Genomic DNA, 23,938 nt, shown 5'->3' with positions numbered 1-23,938 from the left:
TTTCAAACTACGTTGAGTGTTTACTGTGTTTTCGAGTTTCTGTATATTTTAAATTCTATCCAAAGAAATTGTGGTATTTCAGGTAAATTGAAAAAAAATTATACATGAAAAAAAAATTTTTAAATATAAATCAAAAATATCCTGGGCTTGCAAAATTGGCATTATGGTTCGTGTTCCCTGTTCAATTTATAGTTTTCATTTTGAGATAGACCAATTCAAATAAAAAAAAAATTAGATATGGGTGCATTGAGTATTCAATTATTTATTTAATCAGAAATTATAATTTTCTTACCAAAAAGTTTCAAATTTAAAGTAACCTAATTATAGACAACTTTATCGAAATGGGACCATTACAAATATTGAAAGGTATATATGATCTCACTCTTGAGAATATTTATCCGAATCTACAAATGGCTTTGAGAATATTTCTGACTTTGCCAGTGACAACTGCTACTTGTGAACGTTCCTTTAGCAAACTAAAACTCATAAAGTCGTATCTTCGTTCCTCCTTGGGACAAGAGCGATTATCAAATATATCAATCCTTGCAATCGAAAGGGAAGTGACATGTACCTTAGATTACTCGGAATTAGTGGATTCATTTGCCGAATTAAAATCAAGAAAAGCGAGATTTTGAACCAACAACGTACTTACATAATTGTGATTGTCGATTATAATTTTCTAGTCAATTATCCGAAAAAATACTTTACATTTTCAGTATTTTCAAAAATTAAGTAGAAATATATGAATTTTTTTAGATGTAGGTACCTATTTGGAATTTGTTTTATTTTTATATAAATAATAATATTTAATCAAATGAGTAAATATCTATATTATTGTGTATTATTTCAAAACTCTAACGAAAATATATGACGTAAATTATGAAGAAAAAACACTATAAGAAAATATAATGGATAAAAAAAAATCTCGAAAATGGGGGGCGCTGTCAAATATATTGACACAGGCGCAATACTACCTAGATACGGCCCTGAACCCATTAGTAGCGAAAGGGTTAAAACAGCTTTATGTAAGCACATTCAAGCAGTTGCTTTGGTCGAAAAGAGAAGCGATTGTGTTTCAGGTCCAGTGGCAGTTGATTCAAATAAACAATCTACTTCTACTAGCTATGGAAAATGAAGTTGAAGATTTGATTAAAGCGACTGGAAGAAATCAGGAACATGACTTTTCTGTAGATAAAGATAATAGTTATTTATACAACAAGTGAGTTAAATGAATGTTTATTCATGAGAAGAAAGTTTAACCCACGAGCTCGTAGGGCGAGTGGGTTAATTTCTTCGGGTGAATAAACATTTTTATCTACTCCTATTGAATTATATATTCATTATTCAACTGCTTTTGAGCATTTAATAGCATCTATTAACAAACAGCGTGAGTTATAATAACTCACAACTATAAGTCACTATAATAAATCGGAAAAGATGGATCTGTGCTTCTATACTTCTCTGGTTCAATTCGATTGGCCAAAAGGGAACATTCCATTATTGTTATTGAGGGGAGGAATGTCAGAGGGAATGTCACTTTAATGATTTTGACGTTTTCAAATTGAGTTGATATCTAATTATTGTGAATTTTTTGCTGAAAACGATTAATTCAGACAGTGAAGATGATATATTATATATACATTTCCAAAAGAGAAACAGCTAATGTTACCATACAGAATTACTCGCCCGAAAAAAATATAAAGGAGAAATTTTCTAGATATGTGTAGCAGTTTACAGGGAACTATTGAGGTTTTTCAATAAAGTTCTATCTCTGTACTCTGTACTAGATTCGAGATAGCAGAAGCTAGTTCCATAGACAAACTAAAAAATAGATGAGCCACTCGTATATTCCGCGCCATCTGTCGGAGGAGGATACTAATACACGAAAAAATTATTTTCAATTTGATAGTTAGATGTCGTTGCATTCATGGAGATCACTCGTGAATAATGGCTCCCATACACGTTACGGTCTATTGGGAGGAAAGTCTCCAGGTTTATATGCAGCTTGTGTGGGGAGATGTAAGTAATAAGTATAAGTATATAGTATAGTAAGTATAATGTATAATCATTATTATCAAAAAACCTTTGAAATGTCAACTGACACAAGGAGTGGTTTGACACGTTCTTTTTGAAATATAATAAATTTCGATATGCCTGCAAGAGTGAAGACGTGCTGTGTTATTGGATGTGAAAATCGAGATGCAAGAAGGTAATTATAAAATATGAATTCAAAACCCAATTGAAAACTTTTTAACGTCAACACAAGATTTGCAGTACCTATAAAAAGAATATATTTATTTTATTTTCGTAGATATGCCATCACTACCGATGAGGAAATTCGAAAAGTGTGGCTTGAGCGCATCGGCAATAGGAAACTTTTGGAATTGGAGAAATATCAAATTAAGCATGTTAGAATATGCCAGTGCCATTTTCATAGTGATTGTTTGGAAAGCAATGGAAAGCTGAAAAAAGGTTCTTTGCCCTCAATTGATTTGCCAGGTAATTAACTGAAGGAGCTTTATACCGCGTAACGCAAAAGTCTATAAAATACTGCTTTGGTTTTATTGAAGTTTGTAAAAGTAATAGATAATATATTCTAGGGTATACTGCAGATCACGAGGATATTTTCTTTAGAGAGCCGAAAAAAACAATATTTCATGATATAACTCTAAAGGACGTTTATGAAATAGGACCTTCTACGTCATTTGGGTTGAGTCCTAAACGAGGTATTACCGCACCTGACCGGACCTATGGAAATGCAAAAAAAATGAAGTTAGAGAAGGAGAATTCAATCCAGGATATATCTGTTGGTTCTGTCTCAGAAATGATAAGTAGAGAGGAAGAATGTGTGAATTCTGCTGGAAATGTTTCCAGGAGGGAGCGGTCAGAAGGTGAGATTTAAAGAATCACTATTGAAATTAATGAGTCAACACGAGTTGAAAGATGACATCGGTAACATTAAAAAATTACATTCAGAATTATTACAAGTCTGAAAAATTTAAGTTGGTGATTGGTGATTCCTTGTTCAAAATAAAGGACAGATGTCTATATACAGGGTGTTCCTAAATTGAACGTACAAACGAAAAGGGGAGATTCCTTAAGTGAGTTCAAGAAAAAAAATTCCTATAAACATAGGGTCGCAAACGTTTCGTTTTCGAGATACAGAGTGTTGAAGTTTGAATTTTTTTCAAGTTTTTTTCTCATAGTATCGACACCATGTGACATGGCAATTTCGATAAAAGATCTACAGGGTGATATTTTTTCTGGAACACTGCCACCTGTTCTTCTGCAGAACTTTTTTTTGGTGAGCAACTGTTAATTTGAAAAAATGTAAAAAGAAGCTTTGTTCTTATACTAAACTTTTCGGTCTCTTGTAGTTTTGTCGTATCTACCAACGATTTCGAGAAAAAAAATTTTGAACGATTCTCTCGAAATCCTTGTGAAAATCCAAATTATGATGGGATGATTTGTGAAGCTGTGGTGAATGAATTCAGTGTCAGTTTTTATGGAAATTTTCCTGATCTGTGGCGATGATTCATAAAGGTTCGATAAACTCGTATAATCAACACATGTTATTGATTAAAGTTTTACCACCCTTTATCTCGAAAACGAAACGTTTGTGACCCCATGTTTATGGGACTTTTTTTTCTTAAACTCACTTAAGGAATCTCCCCTTTTCGTTTGTACGTTCAATTTAGGAACACCCTGTATGCATGTAATTACTCGGGCTTTTCGGAGAGGATAAAATGTTGACTTTAGAATAAAGTTTTGCTGTATGCAAAAAAAAACTGAAATGATGTTTTTGTTTAAAGGCAAGAGAAGGACATCCTTCAAAATTTTCAATAGAAAGCTACAGCGAGCGAAGGGGATGGTTTTAAAGTCAAAAAGCCCACACAATAGAAGAATTTTGGAAAATAACAATTCTTTGAATAAATTAACTCAAAAATTTTTGGAATGCCAAATTAAAAATCAAGTTTTGGAACCAAAAGGACGAAGATTCACACTGGACGATAAAATATTTGCGTTGACAACGTTAAAACACTGCAGGAAAGGATACAAGTTTTTTTCCAAAGTTTTCAGTTTGCCATCTCGCAAGACATTGGGACGTCTCTTATCAAAATTAGATTTTAATTGTGGTTTAGATGAATCAATTATTCAAAATTTGCAGAATGCAGTCGACAAATTGAAACCTTTGGATAAAACTTGTATCCTTACGTTTGACGAAATTTCATTGAGTCCAGGTCTCACTTACAACAAAAAAAAAGATTTCATCGAGGGGTTGGTAGATTTCGGGAATGGGAATAGAAAGGCGGTCTTTGCAGATCATGCTCTAGTTTTTATGTTGAAAGGTGTGCACAGAAAGTGGAAACAACCACTTTGTTTCTTTTTCTGTGAGGGTACAACTCCGTCAATAGAATTAACCGGCATATTAATAGATATTGTAGTACGTGTTCGTGAGTGTGGTTTGAATATTGTAGCTACGGTAAGTGACCAAGGGGGTACTAATAGGGGGTCCATAAATAAACTTATACGAGAAACAAATGAATATTACCGGAGGAATAACATTGAAAATATCTATCAGGGGTATCTTATAGATGGTACCGAAATAGTCCATCTATATGATTGCCCCCATTTACTGAAAGGTATAAGAAATGGAATGTTGAATAAAGATATTGTTTTCACACAGAATAACCAACTAAAAATGGCCTCCTGGTCACACATAATAGAATTATACGTAAAGGATAAAAATATGGGAGCTTTTAGCCAATGTTCAAAACTCACTGATGAACACGTACTACCACACAAAATTAAGAAAATGAAGGTAAGAAACTGCACACAAGTTTTCAGCAGAACAGTGGCGGTGGCACTTAAAACTAGGGCTTATAAGCAAAGACTTACCTGTAAATTCACCATATTACATCAATCCTTCTGCTAGTGATACGGCTGATCTATTACTATTTTTTGATGAACTCTTTGACAGTGTCAATGGAAGCTTTTTCATTCCCCCAGCAGGTAAACAGCTAAGGGGAATGATAACTTCAAAATCTCCCCATGTAAATACCTGGAAATCCGCAATTCAGATTTTAAATTCGATGTCCTTCACAACCTCTGGTTCACTGAAAAAGATCCCTTCTATTTCGAATTTCATATTCACACTCCATGGTTTCTTATATTTATGGGATAAATTGAAATCTATTAGTTTCAAACACATGGCAACAAGATCTTTCAATCAAGACCCCTTAGAAAATTTTTTTTCACTGATAAGAAGCCATGGAGTGAGAAACATAAATCCTACATGTTCTTCATTTATTACTTCTTTCAAATCCCTGATTTTAAATAATTTTATGTCTCCTCATTCCCCTAATGCTAATTGCGAAGAGGATGAAACTTGCGGGGCCCTTGACAACCTAAAAGAGTTCATCACCGCAAACAGAAGGACTGATGAAATAATTTACAATACCATTCCTCCTATATATCCTGCAATGGAGGCACAAGTATTCAACAAAAAATTAGATTTCGCTACCCCTTACGTTGCAGGATATATAGGACGAAAAATAATATGCAAATTGAATTGCGATGTCTGCTCAAATATGTTAACGTCCAGTGTAATCTCGAACACAAATATTTTAATAAGAAAAAAACCTATGCAAATTGTACTATGATGCATCCTTCAGAATTTTATTTGAATATTTTTCACCAAATGATTTCTGAAACTATCTTGATGAATAATAGCACTCGCCTGCGGCTCGTGCTGCAAACTTCATCTGCGTGAGTTATGACCTACATTACCGCTCGTTGAATAATATACTATTAATTCACGTGTCGTATACAAAATTTCATCCCATTTTGATGAAATTTCAAATAATGAATACTTTTTAGAGGAAATATTAGATATAATTCAAATTCATAACTATTCGATCGATGGTTGCTAGGGCACTATGTAATTAATTGTTTGCAAGTGTCAATGAAAATTATAGAACCGTCAAAGAATTTTTATTTCGAAAAAATGTTGAGCGGTGACGAAGAGGTTTTGGTTCCTGAGTGCATTATACAAGAAGCAAATGAGGCAGCAGAAGCAGTAATTCCATTAAAATCAAAAATATTGTACGAAAAGCAATATACGGCATTTTGTGCCTGGAGAAATAATAAAAAAGCCAAAGGTGTCAACGAAAAAATAATTTTGGCGTATATTTCCGAACAATCCAAAAAAGTTAAGTCGTCGTCTTTATGGTCCTACTATTCGCAACTCAAGAAAATGTTGGCTCTGAAAGAAAAAATAGACATCGGCAGATTTCACCAAGTCACCGCCTTTTTGAAGCAACATTCCAGGGGATACGTAGCAAAGAAGTCGAAGGTATTCACAAGAGAGGAGTTTGAATACTTTTTAGATGCCGCTCCTGATGAGCAATATTTATTGATAGGGGTAGTTTTTATTATGGGTGTTGCTGGAGGGTGTAGAATCGGCGAGCTGGTGACTATGTCCGTATTGGTTATTCAGATTCCAGATAGGAAAACTTATAAGAAAAGAGTGTTCACTGTGGTCAATGGTACTAATAAGATTGCTGCACTCGATATATTCCGCAATTATAGGAACTTGAGGCCAAGCAAAGTTGATCACAAGCGACTATTTATAAATTATAAAAATGAAAAATGTACCGTCCAGCCTGTAGGTGTGAATACATTTTCGAAAATGCCCGTTTCATTGCAAAGTATTTTGGCCTTTCTGATGCTGAACAATATACATACAGGGCACAGTTTCAGGCGTTCTTCTGCAACCCTACTCGCAAATTCTGGGGCAGATTTTACAGTTTTGAAAAGACATGGTGGATGGCGCTCAAGTTCTGTTGCAGAAGGATATATTGAAGATTCACTACAAAACAAAATAAATATTTCTGAACAAATACTTGGTGGGGTCACAAAAACCGGAGTTCCTGATGCAGAAATGGATATTCCAGCAGGGCCTGAGAAGTCCTCAAAAACATGTGCTATAACGACTGAGCGTGTTTCCCTTGGAGGAGGTGCAAGTTTCCAGTTCCATTTTCAAAATCTTAATAATTGTAATTTTTACTTTAATGATAGAAATGACTGTTAATGTAGAATTTTTGATAAATTTTAAACATACTTTAAAATGAGTTTTACGTGCATTGTGTGTGGAAAGAATAATTTTCAGAAAGTGAGTGGTGAACATTTAATTCCACTAGTGAATTAAAAAAATTTTAATTCACTCAGTGGATAAACGTCAACTCACCCTAGTTACCATGGGTTGAATATTGTCGTCTTTATCGTCAAAATGGGATAAAAGATATTTAGATAACAAGATGATTCACCTCATGTTATTAAAGGCTTAAATAACGGATGCACATCCTCAATCACGAAATTTTTCCAAGAACATTCGAAGATATAATACTCTACTTGCCCTTGGTTCAACCTCCTTTGCCCAAAGAGCTTTAGCGAGGGAAGCCCCAGTGATTGTTGTATAAGGACAAATTTATCATCGAATATCAGATGTTGATCCAATAAATCCGTCATTTGGATCATTATATTTTGTAGATTCTGGAGAAGTTACCAAAAAAAGGACGTCGAATAATGTGCGCGACGGTTGTAATTCTAAATTGATAGAACACATTGATGAGCTTTTGAGAAACACTCGTTCTTTTGCACAGATTTATCACGCTTTAGGAAAATAAGTTTTGGAAAGGCAACGAATCGGTGGTGACAACGTGATTCCTCACTATGGACTTTATTACTGTGAACATTCTTTTATGATTTTGAATTTAGGATGTTTAAAATATTGTCATAATTTAATTTTTTTCATCAGAAAAAATATTGTTTTGATTTGAGAATTTCTTCTATTTACTTTCTTTCTCTCATTAACTTTGACCGACTTATGAATTGTGATTTCAATGTTTAAGATAATTAATCAAATCATTGATTTATTGAAGGTTGAGCATAATGAACCTTCAAAAATAAATAGTAGTGGGAACAAGTCATTTCATTGCAGTAATTAATATACCAAGCTCAAAATTCCCAACAACTTGAAACGTCTAGATGTCTTCAGCAGGTGGGTTTGAATAAATTACAAGTCAATAATAGCAAGTTTTTCAACAATTATTTCCGATAGAAAATTACTTTCTTTATTCATCTTTAACCATTTTTCGTTGTACAAGATGAAGAGGATTTGAAAAAATTTGTAGTTGCTCTTAACCCATTACAGCCCCGTGGCAACTTAAGTTGCCACGGCGCATTCGACTACATTCTATGCGCACGCGCATAGATATTGAAGTTCCATTGGTAAATTCCGGTCATGTGATATGTCCTGTCTCGAATAGCACAAACGTCAGTCAGATATTGTCAAACAGTGAGTTAGTGTATAACGATTTATTCAGAGCTCTTGAACTTTTTCATTCACCATAATGGCCGTCGATGAGAGATTGTAAGTATTCTATTTCAATAATGCATGCACATTTGTATTTTTGTACCAGTTTTATTCAATATGAATTCAGCAGTATATTTCTTCTTCACAGTAATATTTTCATGCAATATTTTGCTTTTGCCATACGGGCAAAGTTTGATGGCAACTAAAGTGGCCAACGGGAACACGTGACAACGGTTTCTGCAATATTTACATTTCTTACTGAATGATTTCGACAGGTATACTCGTGGAAGATCAGGCACTGGATTACTTCTTCATGAATTAATTGACCTTATCGAGAACGATGAGGACATATCAGCCACCAATATAGCCATATGTCCACCTGATGAACTTCCTGGTGCAGATACAGATAAGGACTCTGATTTATCGGATGAAGAGGTAGTTGGAGATTTTGACCACCTTCCTGCCCGTATATTACGCTCTCAGGTGGAAATGCAGAATCCAGAAATCGATGATGATCACGGCAATCCAGTCGTCCAAGATGAGAACCATTCAGAAGAACCTAGACCGACGACTTCTTCGCAGACAAGAGTAAGAAGCACCAAACGTAAGCGTCCCACAGAACGTACTTGGAAGCCGAAAATGAATGGGTTATCTTCAAGTATTCCTGAACTTGAATGCGAATACCGACCGGTAGCAGAAGATCTTCTGAAAGAAACGGTAAAAAGCCCTATTGAGGCTTTTAGGGCTTACTTCTCGGAAGATTTATTGAGTCATATCGTAACCGAAACTAATCGTTATGCTATGCAGAAACTCGTTCACAACCTGAATGCCACTGCTGAAGAAATGATTACATTTGTCGGAATTATGTTGATGTCAGGTTACCACCCTCTTCCATATAGAAGACTCTACTGGAAACAAGATCCAGATGTTCATTCGCACTTAGTTTCCGATGCCATCCGTCGAAACCGATTCGATGAACTGATAAGTTTTATTCACCTTGCCAACAATGAAAACAATGATGGAAGTGATAAAATGTACAAGGTCCGACCTATTTTTGATCACCTCAACAACTCTTTCAAACAAATCAGTCCTGGGCCCACTATTAGTATCGACGAGAGTATGATTCCTTATTACGGAAGGCATGGGTGCAAACAGTTTATTCGCGGAAAACCTATCAGATTTGGGTTCAAGTTATGGGTTGCCGCGGATCCATCTGGATACATCCATCATGTTGAACCCTATTGTGGAAGTTCAACTCGTCTTCCAGAAACTGGACTCGGTCAAGGAGGTGACGTAGTAATTGGACTTGTAGACCACATGAAATTGTCAAAGGGTATTCGACTCTACTTTGACAATCTTTTTACATCGGTTGGGTTGTTGGAAGAGCTTAGTTCTAGAGGACTTGGTGGAACTGGTACTCTGCGTGAGAATCGCTGTAGTGTTTCAATGAAACTTCCAGATAAAAAAACGTGGAAAAATAAACCCAGAGGTGAAACATCCACCAGTTCTTCAGGAGATATTTTAGCAGTCCGTTGGAATGACAACAATGTTGTTACTGTACTTACTAATTGTGATAATGTACATCCTATGTCAAAGTCAAACCGATACTCCAGAATTGAAAAGAAGGTCATTTCTGTCAAAGTACCAGGTCCTATTGCTCGTTACAATAGTAACATGGGTGGAGTAGATCTTTCTGATCAATTTTTGGCTTCCTACCGAAACAGAATCAGGTCGAAAAAATGGTGGTGGCCTTATTTCTCTTGGACTGTGGATGTATGCAGCACACAAGGTTGGTTACTGTATCGTCGCCTTGGGCATGATATTCCTCTATTGGATTTCAGACGTCAGTGTGCTATTTTCATTCTGAAGTCTTACGGCAGTCCTCCAATGGTAGCAGGAGTTCGATCATCTCTAGAGTTCACACCAGCTCTCGAAGAAATAAGAAAAGATCGAACAGATCATTTCATCGAAAAAGGTGAATCCAAGTATCGCCGTTGTAAAGTATGTGGCAGGCGTACAATTTTTGTATGCAAGAAGTGTGAAGTTCCTGTTCATCCTGATGAGTGTTTCAAAATTTTTCATGATGTAAAATAATAATATTTTATGTAATTTCATAGGAAATATTATACGGTTGAATCACAATAGATGTATACGATTGATATGCTAGTTTTATTGTACTTTGGAAAATTTCTTCATGAATTATCCCAGTGGCAACTTAAGTTGCCGCTTCATAGTAACTCTCCTGCATGTTCGATCATTATTTTTATAACACAATATCACTTTTTGAGTCTAAATAACTCATCAGACAAAGTTTCAGTTGAAAATCTTCACGGGGGAATTATGGGCTTTAATGGGTTAATCCGGATTACAAATTACCATCAGAATTCGAGACATCAAAAAACTTTCCTCCTGTAATGTATGAGGAATGTTCGAATGATTCTTTTAAATGGAGGGAAGACATTTTGTATAACAACACTAGCTTGGAATTCTCTGAATATAGTTGGCTATGTTGGAATCACGGCAATTTTAACGATGACGATTTGCATTTGAACTCAATTTTATTATTCACGTCATACTTATGAAGATTTAGAAAAAACGCCCCTTTCATCTTAAATAAGGATGGCGTTACAAAAATTGTGTACCAAGCAAACCCCGATTATTTTTCAGTTTTCTACCTATCCTGAAGACGGTGTCAATTTTTTTTGAGACACCCTTTATAATTGTGTCCTGGTCAGCCGGGGTTGTGTGTAGGCAATTGCTTCGACGTATTTCCTGAATATGATGTTAACAATTTTATGATTTTCCTTTTAATTTTTTTGTTCAAATATATTGCAATATTAGAGTTGCCATAAATATGTTTGTATTTCCATTCATTTTTACAATTTCAGTAAAATTATATTTATTTGTATTAGCAATTAGATTATTCTAGAATGAATGTCGCACATGCGTGACAGTACGCACAGGACAGCAAATTCGTCATCAGATGCGCATGTCGCACTTGTGTGATGTGGTGTTGAAAACAAATGAGAATTTTTAAGAATATATTAGATATAAATAATGAAAATTCAGCTGTAGTTTTACATAAATAAGACGGAGCCCCATATAGAGAAATCCATATTGATCCAATGAACCACGACAATCCATTATATCTCTGAGATTGTCAAAGAAGCATTCCCCTTTCTATGATAGAAATGCTGTTGTTTTTCCTGCACTGGTATTAAAGCACTCTTCTTCATTTTGTAATAGGATAGAGTCCTATAATTTGTCACCTGCCTTCTGGCGGAGTTGATGTCCAGTGATCATACCAACCTATTGGGGACCTACCAACTGGTCGTCTAATTCCTGGTTTTTGTGTTTTGGCCCACCTCGTAATTCGATCTGAACCCTTCCTATCTAAGTGATCCCTCCAAAAGCAGCGCCACCTGACAACATCCTGTATTCCCATCTCTCGCGTATTGGGTATTCTATCTCTCAGCGTTGCCCCTTTCATTTTAGTTGTGCTCATTTTTCCTTTGGTTTTTGTTGTTGACCTAGCACCGCCCTCTGTAACGTATCGTCCCGTACCAGCAAATGACACCTTCGACCTTGATCCAGTAATTAAAGCGGATTATCCAGAATCAGCATTGAGTAACCCACAGAATGATCATTCGATAAGATCAAGCTGAATCTAAGAGAGCAACTAATGATGAAAATCAGGTATTCAATATTACATCGAATGCGTCACAAGTCTCACCACATTCAGGACCTAGTGGGCTAGAAACAAATATCTATGTATTCCTTTTTCACCCCAAAATATAAGACCTCTTCCAAAAGCAAAGGCACGATCTGGAACAAGAACAGCTTGTAGGAAACGAAAATATTTAAGTTATGTATGTTTAGTTGTATTAGTTTATTGCAGCATTGTTATTTTTGGGTACAACTAAAAAAATTTTTGTTAATAAGGTTGTATTAAGGTAACTCATGATGTCAGAATGTTCCCTATCCGTTTACGAATACAACCCTACAGAGGGGAGATACGGACATTTGATAGCTCTTATCAAAAATTGAATTAATTCATTTAACCCTCAACTGATGACGCGGAGACTACTAGACTCCGCGCCACATTCAAGTCGTCATATCTCCCACTACAAACGTGGCCATTTTTTGTCAAAACGCTCTGAATAAATGCCGGAGTCTCACAGGCACTGTGAACTACTACCTCTAACTACACTACAAAGATCATTCTCTCTTCGCCCTTTCGATGAGCATAAAGATTGTAACAATTCAATAATTGATTTAAATGTTACATTTCTTTCGTCTTGATTTTTCTATTTCTATGGTTCTGACCCTACTATCAAGAATCTTGGAATCGAAAAGTTTTTTGTTTTTCGATTTTATTGAATTTACCATGGTTCTAACCACACCAAACTTTGCAGTTGAAATGGTTGTTCCGTATATACACGTAATAAAATATCAACCCACTCGAATTTGTGATCACAAAAACATAGGGTATTTCTTCTTGAATTTTCTATGGTTCCAATAATGTAATCAGCTTGAAAATCTTCAAAGGAGCTTGAACTTGTTATTTCATTGCAATATGCAAACACTCAACGCCGTTAGTTTCTTGGTCACGGAAATATTGACCATTTCTTCTTCACATACACAGGGTGTCTTAGACTAATACATATATTTCAATTGAAGGTTCCTGAGGACAAAACAAACACTTTCTTCTTCAACATTTTTTTTGATTCAGCTCGGTTGAAAAGATACAGATAGATGTTGAAAACTTATAAAAATGTAATTTTTAGTTATATCCTTCAAATGGAATGAAATCGAAGGAAATGATTTTCGGAATATAGTTTTTTATTGATGTGATTAATCTTTTCCGAACATAAAATTCCATCAAAGTCCGCTCAACTCCAGAATGACCATTATACTAAGTGGGAAAAAAATCGAATGGGGAAGAAAAATAAAGAAAAAAGGGTTTCTTTTGACCTCAGGAATCTTCGGTTGAAATATAAGTACAAGTCTATATACTCACCCTGTATATCCGAGTAAACGAAGGAACTCATGAAACCCGGTATAAATAAGTTATGATAATCAAGCGTTTTCATTTTACATCAGTTCCCATTTGGAGCTTATGTTGTCTTCATTTCAATTATTCATCTAAAAACGGATCTCTATATTGTCTCAACGTAACTGTTAAGATGTCACTGTATTTCATAATTAATATTATGATATAATTATCATCTAGTTATAAAATCATTTGAAGTTATTCACAACTCTAAATTGTTCACAAATTGTGTATACAAACAATATTAAACAATGGGATGAATAAATGCATATATCAAATGCACATATGTCAAGTATTATGTTGCAAACAGCATTTTCTCTCAAAGTGTGTTACACAACTCAGTTTCATAGTCAAAATGGAATTCAATATTGTGCTACATTAAATGTAACTTAAAATTCATCCAGACTCAAGTCACATGAGTTGAATGCAAAATAATCAAAACATGTTAAACATTAGAAACTTGATGTTTCACCTGAAAAATCTCAACCTATTCAAGTATCATACAAAATGATTTAATTGAGCCAAATTTAATTTCATATGCAAAAAATATTTCCTATCATATCATGACGCAGAATTTCATAATTATCAAGTTGGTTGGTTAGACATCACTACTCCGTCATTCAGAACTTTATGAGTATAATAATTTTGTTCTATAAAAAAAATGGGGTTCAATTGAATGAAAAATATTCAATAAATGAAGTTAATCAAATAAGCGAAACTCTAATCCGAATGAAAATCATGGCTGAACATTATGGATCATTTTATGGAAATCTTCATTGTTAGCCTTAATGAGGTTTTGGAAAAAATTTAATCATACAAATATGTCGTTAAGAAAAATATTGAATCATATTGTTTGAAATACATTAAATTAACTGCAATCTTTTGAATCAACGAATTCCTAGATCTGAATGAAATATATTTTTATTTGTGTTTTTTTCAGTACATAATAATGAAAACTCACCTTTAGACAGTTGACGATGACTTCAATTCAACCATCTGAAAAAAAAAGATAAATTTAACTGTTATATTCAAGACAAGGCAACTTTAGCATTTTCATCTAGTTTTTCAGAAAAATATTATTCAATCATGTTATCAGTTGAAACACGGACAAAAATGTATCATCACAAAATAAATATGAAGTTACTACATAATTCAATACACTTCCTCTAATTTATGTATAAGACGAGTCAGTATGATGAATGGATTTGTTAATGCTTTATTAGTCTCGTTATATATTACCTGATTAGATTATCAGCTGTTTCTTCTTCCAATTTTCCGAGCTTCCATATATCAACTCCAACCAAAATCGGCAGAAAATCATGATTTATTTTCTGAAAAAATTTCATATGTCAGATTCATTGTAATCTCCAAGACAACATCAAGATTTTAAATAAATAATAGTTCAGGAAAAAATATTCAATCATGCTAATCAGTTGAAACACGGATAAACATATCATCATAAAATAAAGTTACTACATAATTCAATAAACTTCTCATCTAATTTTTGTATTATACTTGGAAATCTTACCTTTAGAATAGATCAACGAGGGCTCAGCAAAACAATAGTCCTGGGAGAAGATCAAGATTGATTTTCTGAAACAATTTTATATGTGAGATTCCTTGAGATCAACAAGACAACATTAAGATTTTAAATAAATAATAGTTCAGGAAAAAATATTCAATCATGCTAATCAGTTGAAACACGGATAAACTTATCATCATAAAATAAAGTTACTACATAATTCAATAAACTTCTCATCTAATTTTTATATTATACTTGGAAATCTTACCTTTAGAATAGATCAACGAGGGCTCAGCAAAACAATAGTCCTGGGAGAAGATCAAGATTGATTTTCTGAAACAATTTTATATGTGAGATTCCTTGAGATCAACAAGACAACAATTAAGATTTGAAATAAATAATAGTTCAGGAAAAAACATTCAATCATGCTAATCAGTTGAAACACGGATAAACATATCATCATAAAATAAAGTTACTACATAATTCAATAAACTGTATCTAATTTTTGTATTACACTAGAAAGTCTTACCTTCAATTATTGGTGGCTCAGCTGTTTTTGCTTCAGATTTGCCAAGCCTGCAAATCTCTATTACAACCAGAACAATAGTCCTGGCAGAAGATAATGATTAATTTTCTGAAACAATATTATATGTCAGATTCATTGTGATCTACAAGGCAATATCAAGATTTTAAATAAATAATTCAGGAAAAAACATTCAATCATGTTATCAGTTGAAACACGGACAAAAATGTATCATCACAAAATGAATATGAAGTTACTACAGACTTCCACAAACATTCTCTAATTACAGTATAGTAAATGAATTATAATTAATATTTTGTGATACTTGAAAATCTTACCTCTAGATTAGATTATCGGAGTCAGTTCACTAGGTCAGCCTTCTAGAACTGCGACCATTTTGATCGTCTAATATCTATAACATCGTGAGATTTAAGAGCTATTTCTAACTTAGATTTGCAGAGCCTGCAAATCTTACCTCTAACCAAAAGAAGTCCCGGCAGAAAAGATGATGAATTAATTTTCTGAAACAATTTTATATGTAAGTTTCATTGTAATATAGAAAAAACATTGGGACTCTAAATGAATATCTCAGGAAAAAATATTCAATCATGCTATCAGTTGAAACACGGATAAAAATATGTCATCATAAAATAAATATAAAGGAACAACATAATTCAGAAAGTTTCTCCAAGTTCTATATTACAAAAATAGTGCAGAAATTATGCAAGAAAAACTTACACGTAATTGAAGAAAAATCTTGCCTGAATATGATTAATTTTCAAGGACCGGAAAGAATATCACAATTAAGTTTCGTTGTAATCCGAAAGGCTACAATAGAATTTCTAATGATCAAATGTGAAAATAATCATTCATATTAGTTGAAGCACAGAGAAAAGTGGATCAACATAAAATGAATAGAAAGAGACAATTATTCAAATTTTTATATTATATTAATATTATAGGAGATTAATGGAAAATTCTAATCAGCTATCTACTTTGTAAATTATATTTGAAACACTCACCTGAAATCATAATCAAAATGTCTGTTGAAAATAACGGTTCCTCTTTGACCACCTGAAAAATATTCAATGTAAGAAACAGTATTCAAGGCAATCTAGTTAAAAACTCTTAACGCAGAACTCAGAAAAAAAATTTCTATCATTTTATCAGTTGAAACACGGACAAAAATATATCATCATGAAACTAATAAAAGGAAAACAAATGACAAACAATGAAATCACCTAGAGCAAAAATTACCTTATTTTTTGGTTGAAAATATCTATCAGGGTTAATTCTGGCTATTGTGACTTGAAAAGTCTATGCCCGTCTAGTTATCCCTTTCCCTGGACCTTGCTTTGTAATATACAAATATTTATTAATAAAAATATCATCAAATTATAACAAATATACACATTTTTATATAAGTAGTCTTTCAATTTCATTGAAAATTGTCTTGATGTGGGGTGTTAGTTGAGAACCCTCAAGAGCAGTCACTGAACAAGCTATCACTGGTCTAGAGACTCCACATGCACGACCTAATGCTTGTTTAGACCTGCCAAAATAACTAATTCCGAAATTCCACGTTTCAATGTTTTAGTAACCTCGTTTGCACCTTTTCTTAATTGGTTGTAGTTCTGTGCCATCTGTACCAAGTTCAAAATTTTCATTGTAAGCTGACCATCAGCTAGAGGATATGCCTTTGGGTTGATTTCTTCTGCCATTTTAGTGAATTTTTCTCAACGTAACTGATAAAATTTAATACTTCTAAGCCTCTCTGCAGTTATTGCTTCACTGAGGTGTTAGTTTTTGTATGAAAATGTGTACCAAACACGTGCACCCGGCTTTCGATTAGTCTGATTAGAACATATGAGCTGAAGCGTATTACATCTTTCACATTATAAAGCCCATATACTAGAGTTCTTTTTTTTTGCAATATTGATGATTTCAGAGGTCCAAGAGATTTCAAATATTCTTCCGTGGAGCTAAATCTGGAATGCTTCCAGTTTTCATGAAGTCTGGATGACTGCATTCCATCTAACACAATTGGAAATACGTGATTTTAGTCGACTTTTCATCCTCTTATTTCTGTAAAATAAACTCCATATTATGAGGTATATAAGCTATATATAGAGTTCAAGAAAATACTACAAAATTCAATCAGAATGCCAAAAAACATCTTAGGCCTTGTTTCAATCAAAAGCCATTATACACATTACAAAAGACTTGCTTTATGTATAATTACTCTGAATCAACATGCCTCAGTCTCGTCATCGTTTCATCATATAATTTAATTGAATTACAAAATTTGGCTAAATTCAAAATATACAAGTTTTTCAATTACCTGTGTTCAGTAGAAAAGTACCTCTCAGATCCATTTCATATGACGCGGCCCATTTACTCAATATTCCTCTTTTTTTTATAGAAGTCTTCATTTCATAGTTCTTCATCAATGTTAAATGCTTCCAGTTTTCTAAATGAAACCTCATTAAATGTCCATGAATGCATTCCATAACATAATTAGAAAAATGAAGATTTTTAGTTGGCTTATTTCTGTAAAAGAAAATATGATGAGAACAATTTATGAGCTGTATCAAGTTCAAGGAACACAACAAAATTCAATCAGAATGCCAAAAAACATCTTGGGCCTTGTTTCAATCAAAAGCCATTATACACATTACAAAAGACTTGCTTTATGTATAATTACTTCGAATCAACATGCCTCAGTCTCGTCATCGTATCATCATATAATTTTATTGAATTACAAAATAATTCAAAATATTTTTTTTCTTTGAGCAATTTATACAAGAAATTTTTCAATTACCTTTATGTGAGCAGAAAAATACCTCTATGTTCATTTTATATGATACGGCCCGTTTATTCAATATTCCTTTTTTTCACAGTGTTAGTCATTTTCAAGATCTTCATAAATGCTAGATGCTTCCAGTTTTCTAAATGAAGCCTCTGTAAGTGTCCATGACCATATAACAGAATTGGTAAAAAGTAATATTTAAGTAGCCTGATTTTATTTTACTCTCATTTCTGTAAAATAAAATATGATGAGAACAATATATGAGTTGCATAAAGTTTGAGGAAAACAACAAAATTCAATCAGAATGCCAGGAAACATCTTAGGCCTTGCTTCAATCGAAAGCCACTATACACATTACAAAAGACTTGCTTTATGTATAATTACTCTGAATCAACATGCCTCAGTCTCGTCATCGTATCATCATATAATTTTATTGAATTACAAAATTTGGTTCAATTCGAAATTTTTTTTTTTCAGTCAAAATATACCAAATTTCATTTATTACCTTTATATCAGCACCCAAGTATCATTTTGTATGATGTGGCCCAAATACTCGATTTTCCTTCTTTTTTTTTACGGTAGTCATGATTTCCAAGTTCTTTATCCATTCTAAATGCTTCCAGTTTTTTACATGTAGCCTGTATTGCATAAAACATAATTGGTAAAATGTAACCTGATTTTAGTTGACTTGTTATCCACTGATTTCTGAAAATAAAGTACATATTATGAGAACATACAAACTGCATCAAGTTTAGGAAACACAACAAAATTCGATCAGAATGCCAAAAAACATCTTAGGCCTTGTTTCAATCAAAAGCCATCATACACATTACAAAAGACTTGCTTTATGTATAATTACTCTGAATCAACATGCCTCAGTCTCGTCATCGTATCATCATATAATTCAATTGAATTACAAAATTTGTTTCAATTCAAAAATTTATATTCGTTGAGCAAAATATAATGTTTTTCAATTACCTTCATGTTAGTATAGGAGTACCTCCCCCCCATGTTCATTCTGAAAATGTAAGAAGTTGAATAAGAAATAATGATTTACCATAATGTAGACAACATATTTTTAATTTTGTTCAGATTGCCAAAAGCATCTTTGGGTCTGTATCAATCTTCAGTATTCTGCAAGAAGCAAAAGACTTGCTTCTGACAAAGATACCATAGAATCCACACAACCTCAGTCTCGTCATCGAAATCATCATGAAATAAACAATTCATACTACAATAAAATCCCACAATACTCAAAAATAAGTTACTAATGTTTCAAAAACATAAAAACCAGATCATCGTTTTGATTGCAATTAAGCCTGCTACATACTTTCATGAAAGTTGGCCTGAATAGACTAAATTGAGAGACTTGCATGACATTGTGTAGGGAAAGTTAGAGTTAGAAGTTGGGCTTGTAGGAATTGTGAGGAAACCGATTGCCTATCGAAAATATTCAATCTAGATCTCATCGTCACACTTTTCTGAAACTTGCCCCACACAAAAATTTATAATACTTTTATAATGAACTTGTACATAACTATACTACATTCACCCTTCAATTTTATATCATTATCATTGACAAGCATACTGAGTAATACTAATCCTACTTAGGGCCTGTCTTTACACATTGAGAATTCCTCTTGCGCAGGTTTTATTTGTAGATTTGAAAATTGTTTTTAGTTTCTTAGTTATTAATTGTTAACTTGAGCCCAGTAATGAAAAGTCATACCAAATAAGAACTTCAATTTGTGCCTATGATGCATTTCTAAATAGCATCACTTTTACTTCCTAGATGAATTTTGAAATGATATTTGAACAACATGATGCTACTAAATAATTTTCATATAATTGCGGTAGTATAATGAGTAATTTTTAGAAATGGTAAATTATAGATTACATTTGTGAGAATTCAATGATTACAGTAAAAGAAGTGTACGAAAATAAACTGTAAACATACTTCAACACAACGATCAACAAAGATATGCTTTTTCAAATATAGTTATTAGTTAATTCAAATGCTAGTATCTAAATTATCCAATTAACCATTTCACTAAGTACAGTAAGTAGATGTAGATATGTTGATTTAAGAAAATAAATAACAACTGAAACATAAGTCACTTGAATTCGGGTTACATACCTTGAAAAATGTTGTCGGTCACGACTTCCTTAAAGTCACGGTGTAACTGAAAGTTGAGGAATTAATACAACATAATACATCATACAAAAAAAAAAGAGTTTTGGTTTCTACCAAATCAGAAAAAGATCTAATCACATTATTTCATTTGAAACACGGATATAAAGTATTCATCATAAAAACTAGGAAAATAATTATATTACACCTAAGGAAATCATACAAATTGAAATTATATACATAAATTCAATTGTGCAAACAATTTCTGATCATTAAAATTTTGAATCAGAGATTCAACACAAAACTGTAGGTGAAATAAGTGAATATTTGTTAATGAAACAATTCATTACTAACTGAGAGGAATTGTTTTGCTTCTTTATTTGAAATCACCTCTGAAATATTTTGCTTCCAAGTGTACCGAAAGTAGGGAAAGCTTTGTGATCACTTCAAGTATAAAAATTTCCCCATTTTGAAATTTCCGCCCGCAAAATACATTTAAGACTATTGTGAGCAACTTTGGTTTCCTGTCTGTAGGTCTGTATTTCCATAAACTCTCGTAACAACCGTAACAACTTTTACTAATCCGATATTGATGAAATTGAATATGGGTAATCGGGTTAGGACATAAGTTACGCATAGGTAAATTAGAATAAAATCAGTTAATTTTAAAAGCTTAATATCAAAGTACAAAGTAAAAAAATCAAGTACATGCCAAATAATAGGAAATCATAAAATTCAGAATGAGATGATATGATGAAACAATTCTATTCAAGTGGAAATAATACAATATAGTTCAAAACTTTTTTCAGCAGCCATACAGAAATTTTTTTTTCTTAAATAGCTAGAACATATTTTCAATACCTTCGCAGACCTATTCATCAAGTTTCACATCCAAGAGAATAAGGTTACATAAAATTCGAAGGGGAGATTCATATATTTATCACTTAACACTTGACCAATAACAAACAAAGGATGTCATTTTTTGCCTATTCCCCAGATTTATTCTGCAATAAATTGAATAAATCCTTATTGTAACATACTCCCAATAACCAATTCAGGTAATTGCAACCTGATCAGCTCAAGCAAGAAGATATTTTCTATTCAATCAAAAAAATAATATTCACTTTGCATATATTCCAAAGACTACTTGATTATTTTCATTCAACAAAGTCAATTAAAATATTTTATTATCAATTCAAAATAGTGAAATGAAGTGTGAGCAGAACAATATAACTCGCTATCTAGAATATGAGATAATTTTATGAGAAACTGTATAAGAGTTATGAATGATAAATACAGAAAATAATTCAAATAATATTGTTTCAGTGTGCGTTGGTCTGACATCACCTGAAATAGTAAATATTCAGTATCACTATGTGTAAGTGATGGTCATTTCAAAATTGTTAGAATATTCTACTTTTGAAATCTATACATCCCAAAATGTAAATTCTAAAAATTTAAGTGGAGTTCTCTTTGAAAAACCCTTATAGTTTATTATAAGATATAAAAAACCAAAATGCTAACATTCCAAATAATTTCAGACAAAATGACCAAATTGTTTGTTGCTTTAGCTGCAATCCAGATAACAAGTGTCAGTTGTAATCCTGGAGTAAGTGTATTAAATACTCATTGCTTCAACTCAAGTAAAGAGAGAAATGATAGCTGTATATTTATATTAATGAGAGATAAAAACTTCCCCATTAATTTTTGTTTGTACAAAAATTTCAGAAGCTGATTCCCGCATTTGGTAATGTGAATCATGAAGGTATTGTCATAAACTGGTTAGGATTTCATGGTACTTTTAGAATGGGCAGATTCATAACAGGAAATCCAAGTGATGGAGGTTTACTGATAAAAGTGAAAATACCAACAGGAGGAAAAGCACTAGCATTAATTGATAGTGGTATGGGGGTAGGAAGAGTATATGCACATGCATTGGTCGGTGCTGAAACCGCATTAGGACCTGGTCTATCGGCAGGAATAGGTGGATCTGTAGGACTTACAGGTATAAAATGGGGGTTATTCACAATGTCATCAACTGGATTTACCAAAACCAAATTTATGAAAATGGGAAGATACGCCACCACCTTATTAGAGCTTTCCGATGGATTTCTGAAGACATTAGACACAAATAATGTAACACAATAATCAACTGATGATATATCTTCAATTATCATCCTATGAAATATTATACAAAGATCAAGCAAAGATAATTTGATGAATAACACATTGACCACTAACTGAATCCATAGATGTGAATAGCAAAAAAAGTTCTATTATATTTTATAATTACAACAAAATTCGGATTAGAAATTGTTCTTATTGCTATATTCATAAATCTCCTGCGACTAATACAGATCCCAAAGTGTATTGAATAAAATATAGTGGTAGTATCAAAGAAACAATAATTAACACTTCTTTCCAATTCTTATCCTCTCATTTCTTCTTTGAGATTCGATTCAGTCGAACTTATCAACATAAAATGGATTCTGGTAGATATGATATAGAAATACTAATACAATTTCCATTTAAAATTATTAATCATAAATTTATTAATTTATCATTCGTGATTTAACTTGACATAAAAACTGAGTCACCCTTCACAGACAATTAATATTTTGAAGGAATTAAAAAACATGAATTTTCCCATGTTTTTACCTTGCTTTATGGAAAATCCAACATAATCTGTGCAAGAATACTTTCTACATGACGAAGACCAACAACGGGACTTTCCTCTTTAGAAGCCATTTTTCCTGATCTAAGAGCCGTTTCAATTACCAACGCCTTCATTAGTTCATTTATAAGTTCCAGACTATCGTCAGTGATTTTATTCTTAGAATTAGAAAATTTGTTCTTGAGAACATCTCTTATTACGTCGACATCGAAGTTTGATACGACTCCAGAATGAATAGCATCATCAGTTACATCCATGACTTGAATTCTACGCTACAATGGTAAATAATACACCGATAAATCATAAAATGAAGCAGAAAATATAGTATAGTTCTATATTGATTTGAATTACGTCTTCAATAACGCTTTAATGGCACGTGTTTGAACACGTGTTTGTTAGAACTAATTATGCGAAATAAAGGATATTTTACAAATAATACATGTTAATATACCAACGATATATCACCCCAAATTATAAGAATGAAATTTACTCACCTTAAACAAAAGAGAATGAAGATTCACTGAATACTTGATTATAAAGGACTGAAACAAAATTCAAAAATATCTGACTCTGACCAAAAAGAGCGGACATCAAGTGGTAATGACTATCACAGATTACTAATATTTGATTTGAGGTTAAAATCACAGAATACTACAGCTTTTTTACAACAGTTCAAAAAAATCAGCAGCTTTCTGGTTGTAAAACAAAAAACCAATCAGTTCATTTGTGGTAAAACACATCAATCATCAACATACTCAATTCAAGTATCCGAATATTATTTGAAAACAACTTACAATTAGCGGTTCAAGTGTAAGTTGTGCCATCTGTAAATGGACAAACTTATAAATG

General features: G+C 32.8%; 3 protein-coding genes and 3 long non-coding RNA genes across 9 annotated transcripts; 3 read left to right on the top strand and 3 right to left on the bottom strand.

The window, feature by feature from the left end:
- The first annotated feature begins 5,200 nt into the window (after window positions 1–5,200).
- Window positions 5,201–7,093, top strand: LOC123672598. The gene has a single exon (XM_045606767.1). It carries the CDS (start codon window positions 5,966–5,968, stop codon window positions 7,091–7,093), a length of 1,128 nt encoding a protein of 375 aa, XP_045462723.1. The 5' UTR covers window positions 5,201–5,965.
- Window positions 7,094–8,201: 1,108 nt separating this feature from the next.
- On the top strand, window positions 8,202–10,737 carry LOC123671612 (piggyBac transposable element-derived protein 3-like). The gene is made up of 2 exons (XM_045605581.1): window positions 8,202–8,434; window positions 8,653–10,737. Exons 1-2 carry the CDS (start codon window positions 8,415–8,417, stop codon window positions 10,469–10,471), a joined length of 1,839 nt encoding a protein of 612 aa, XP_045461537.1. The 5' UTR covers window positions 8,202–8,414; the 3' UTR covers window positions 10,472–10,737.
- A 668-nt stretch (window positions 10,738–11,405) lies between these two features.
- Window positions 11,406–16,892, bottom strand: LOC123671618. 4 transcript variants are annotated; one of them, XR_006746131.1, is made up of 10 exons: window positions 16,733–16,892; window positions 16,498–16,549; window positions 15,814–15,996; window positions 15,482–15,586; window positions 15,221–15,285; window positions 14,959–15,023; window positions 14,670–14,761; window positions 14,392–14,426; window positions 12,111–12,202; window positions 11,406–12,056 (listed from the first exon to the last, which is right to left on the bottom strand). It is a non-coding gene; the product is annotated as an uncharacterized LOC123671618 (long non-coding RNA). The 4 variants fall into 4 exon arrangements; XR_006746129.1 differs by having other exon boundaries at window positions 11,406–12,202; window positions 15,814–15,887; window positions 15,951–15,996; XR_006746128.1 differs by having other exon boundaries at window positions 11,406–12,202.
- A 195-nt stretch (window positions 16,893–17,087) lies between these two features.
- On the bottom strand, window positions 17,088–18,973 carry LOC123671619. The gene is made up of 4 exons (XR_006746132.1): window positions 18,790–18,973; window positions 18,297–18,514; window positions 17,817–18,025; window positions 17,088–17,560 (listed from the first exon to the last, which is right to left on the bottom strand). It is a non-coding gene; the product is annotated as an uncharacterized LOC123671619 (long non-coding RNA).
- Window positions 18,974–21,061: 2,088 nt separating this feature from the next.
- On the bottom strand, window positions 21,062–23,686 carry LOC123671620. The gene is made up of 3 exons (XR_006746133.1): window positions 23,584–23,686; window positions 23,074–23,361; window positions 21,062–21,762 (listed from the first exon to the last, which is right to left on the bottom strand). It is a non-coding gene; the product is annotated as an uncharacterized LOC123671620 (long non-coding RNA).
- LOC123671617 lies at window positions 21,673–22,823 on the top strand. Its single transcript, XM_045605586.1, has 3 exons — window positions 21,673–21,793; window positions 21,957–22,024; window positions 22,144–22,823. Exons 1-3 carry the CDS (start codon window positions 21,790–21,792, stop codon window positions 22,561–22,563), a joined length of 492 nt encoding a protein of 163 aa, XP_045461542.1. The 5' UTR covers window positions 21,673–21,789; the 3' UTR covers window positions 22,564–22,823.
- Window positions 23,687–23,938: the final 252 nt, after the last annotated feature.

The sequence above is a fragment of the Harmonia axyridis genome, chromosome 1 (genome assembly GCF_914767665.1).
Source record: "Harmonia axyridis chromosome 1, icHarAxyr1.1, whole genome shotgun sequence".
NCBI classification, from domain to species: Eukaryota; Metazoa; Arthropoda; class Insecta; order Coleoptera; family Coccinellidae; genus Harmonia; species Harmonia axyridis.
This window is presented reverse-complemented; position numbering and strand designations above follow the sequence as displayed.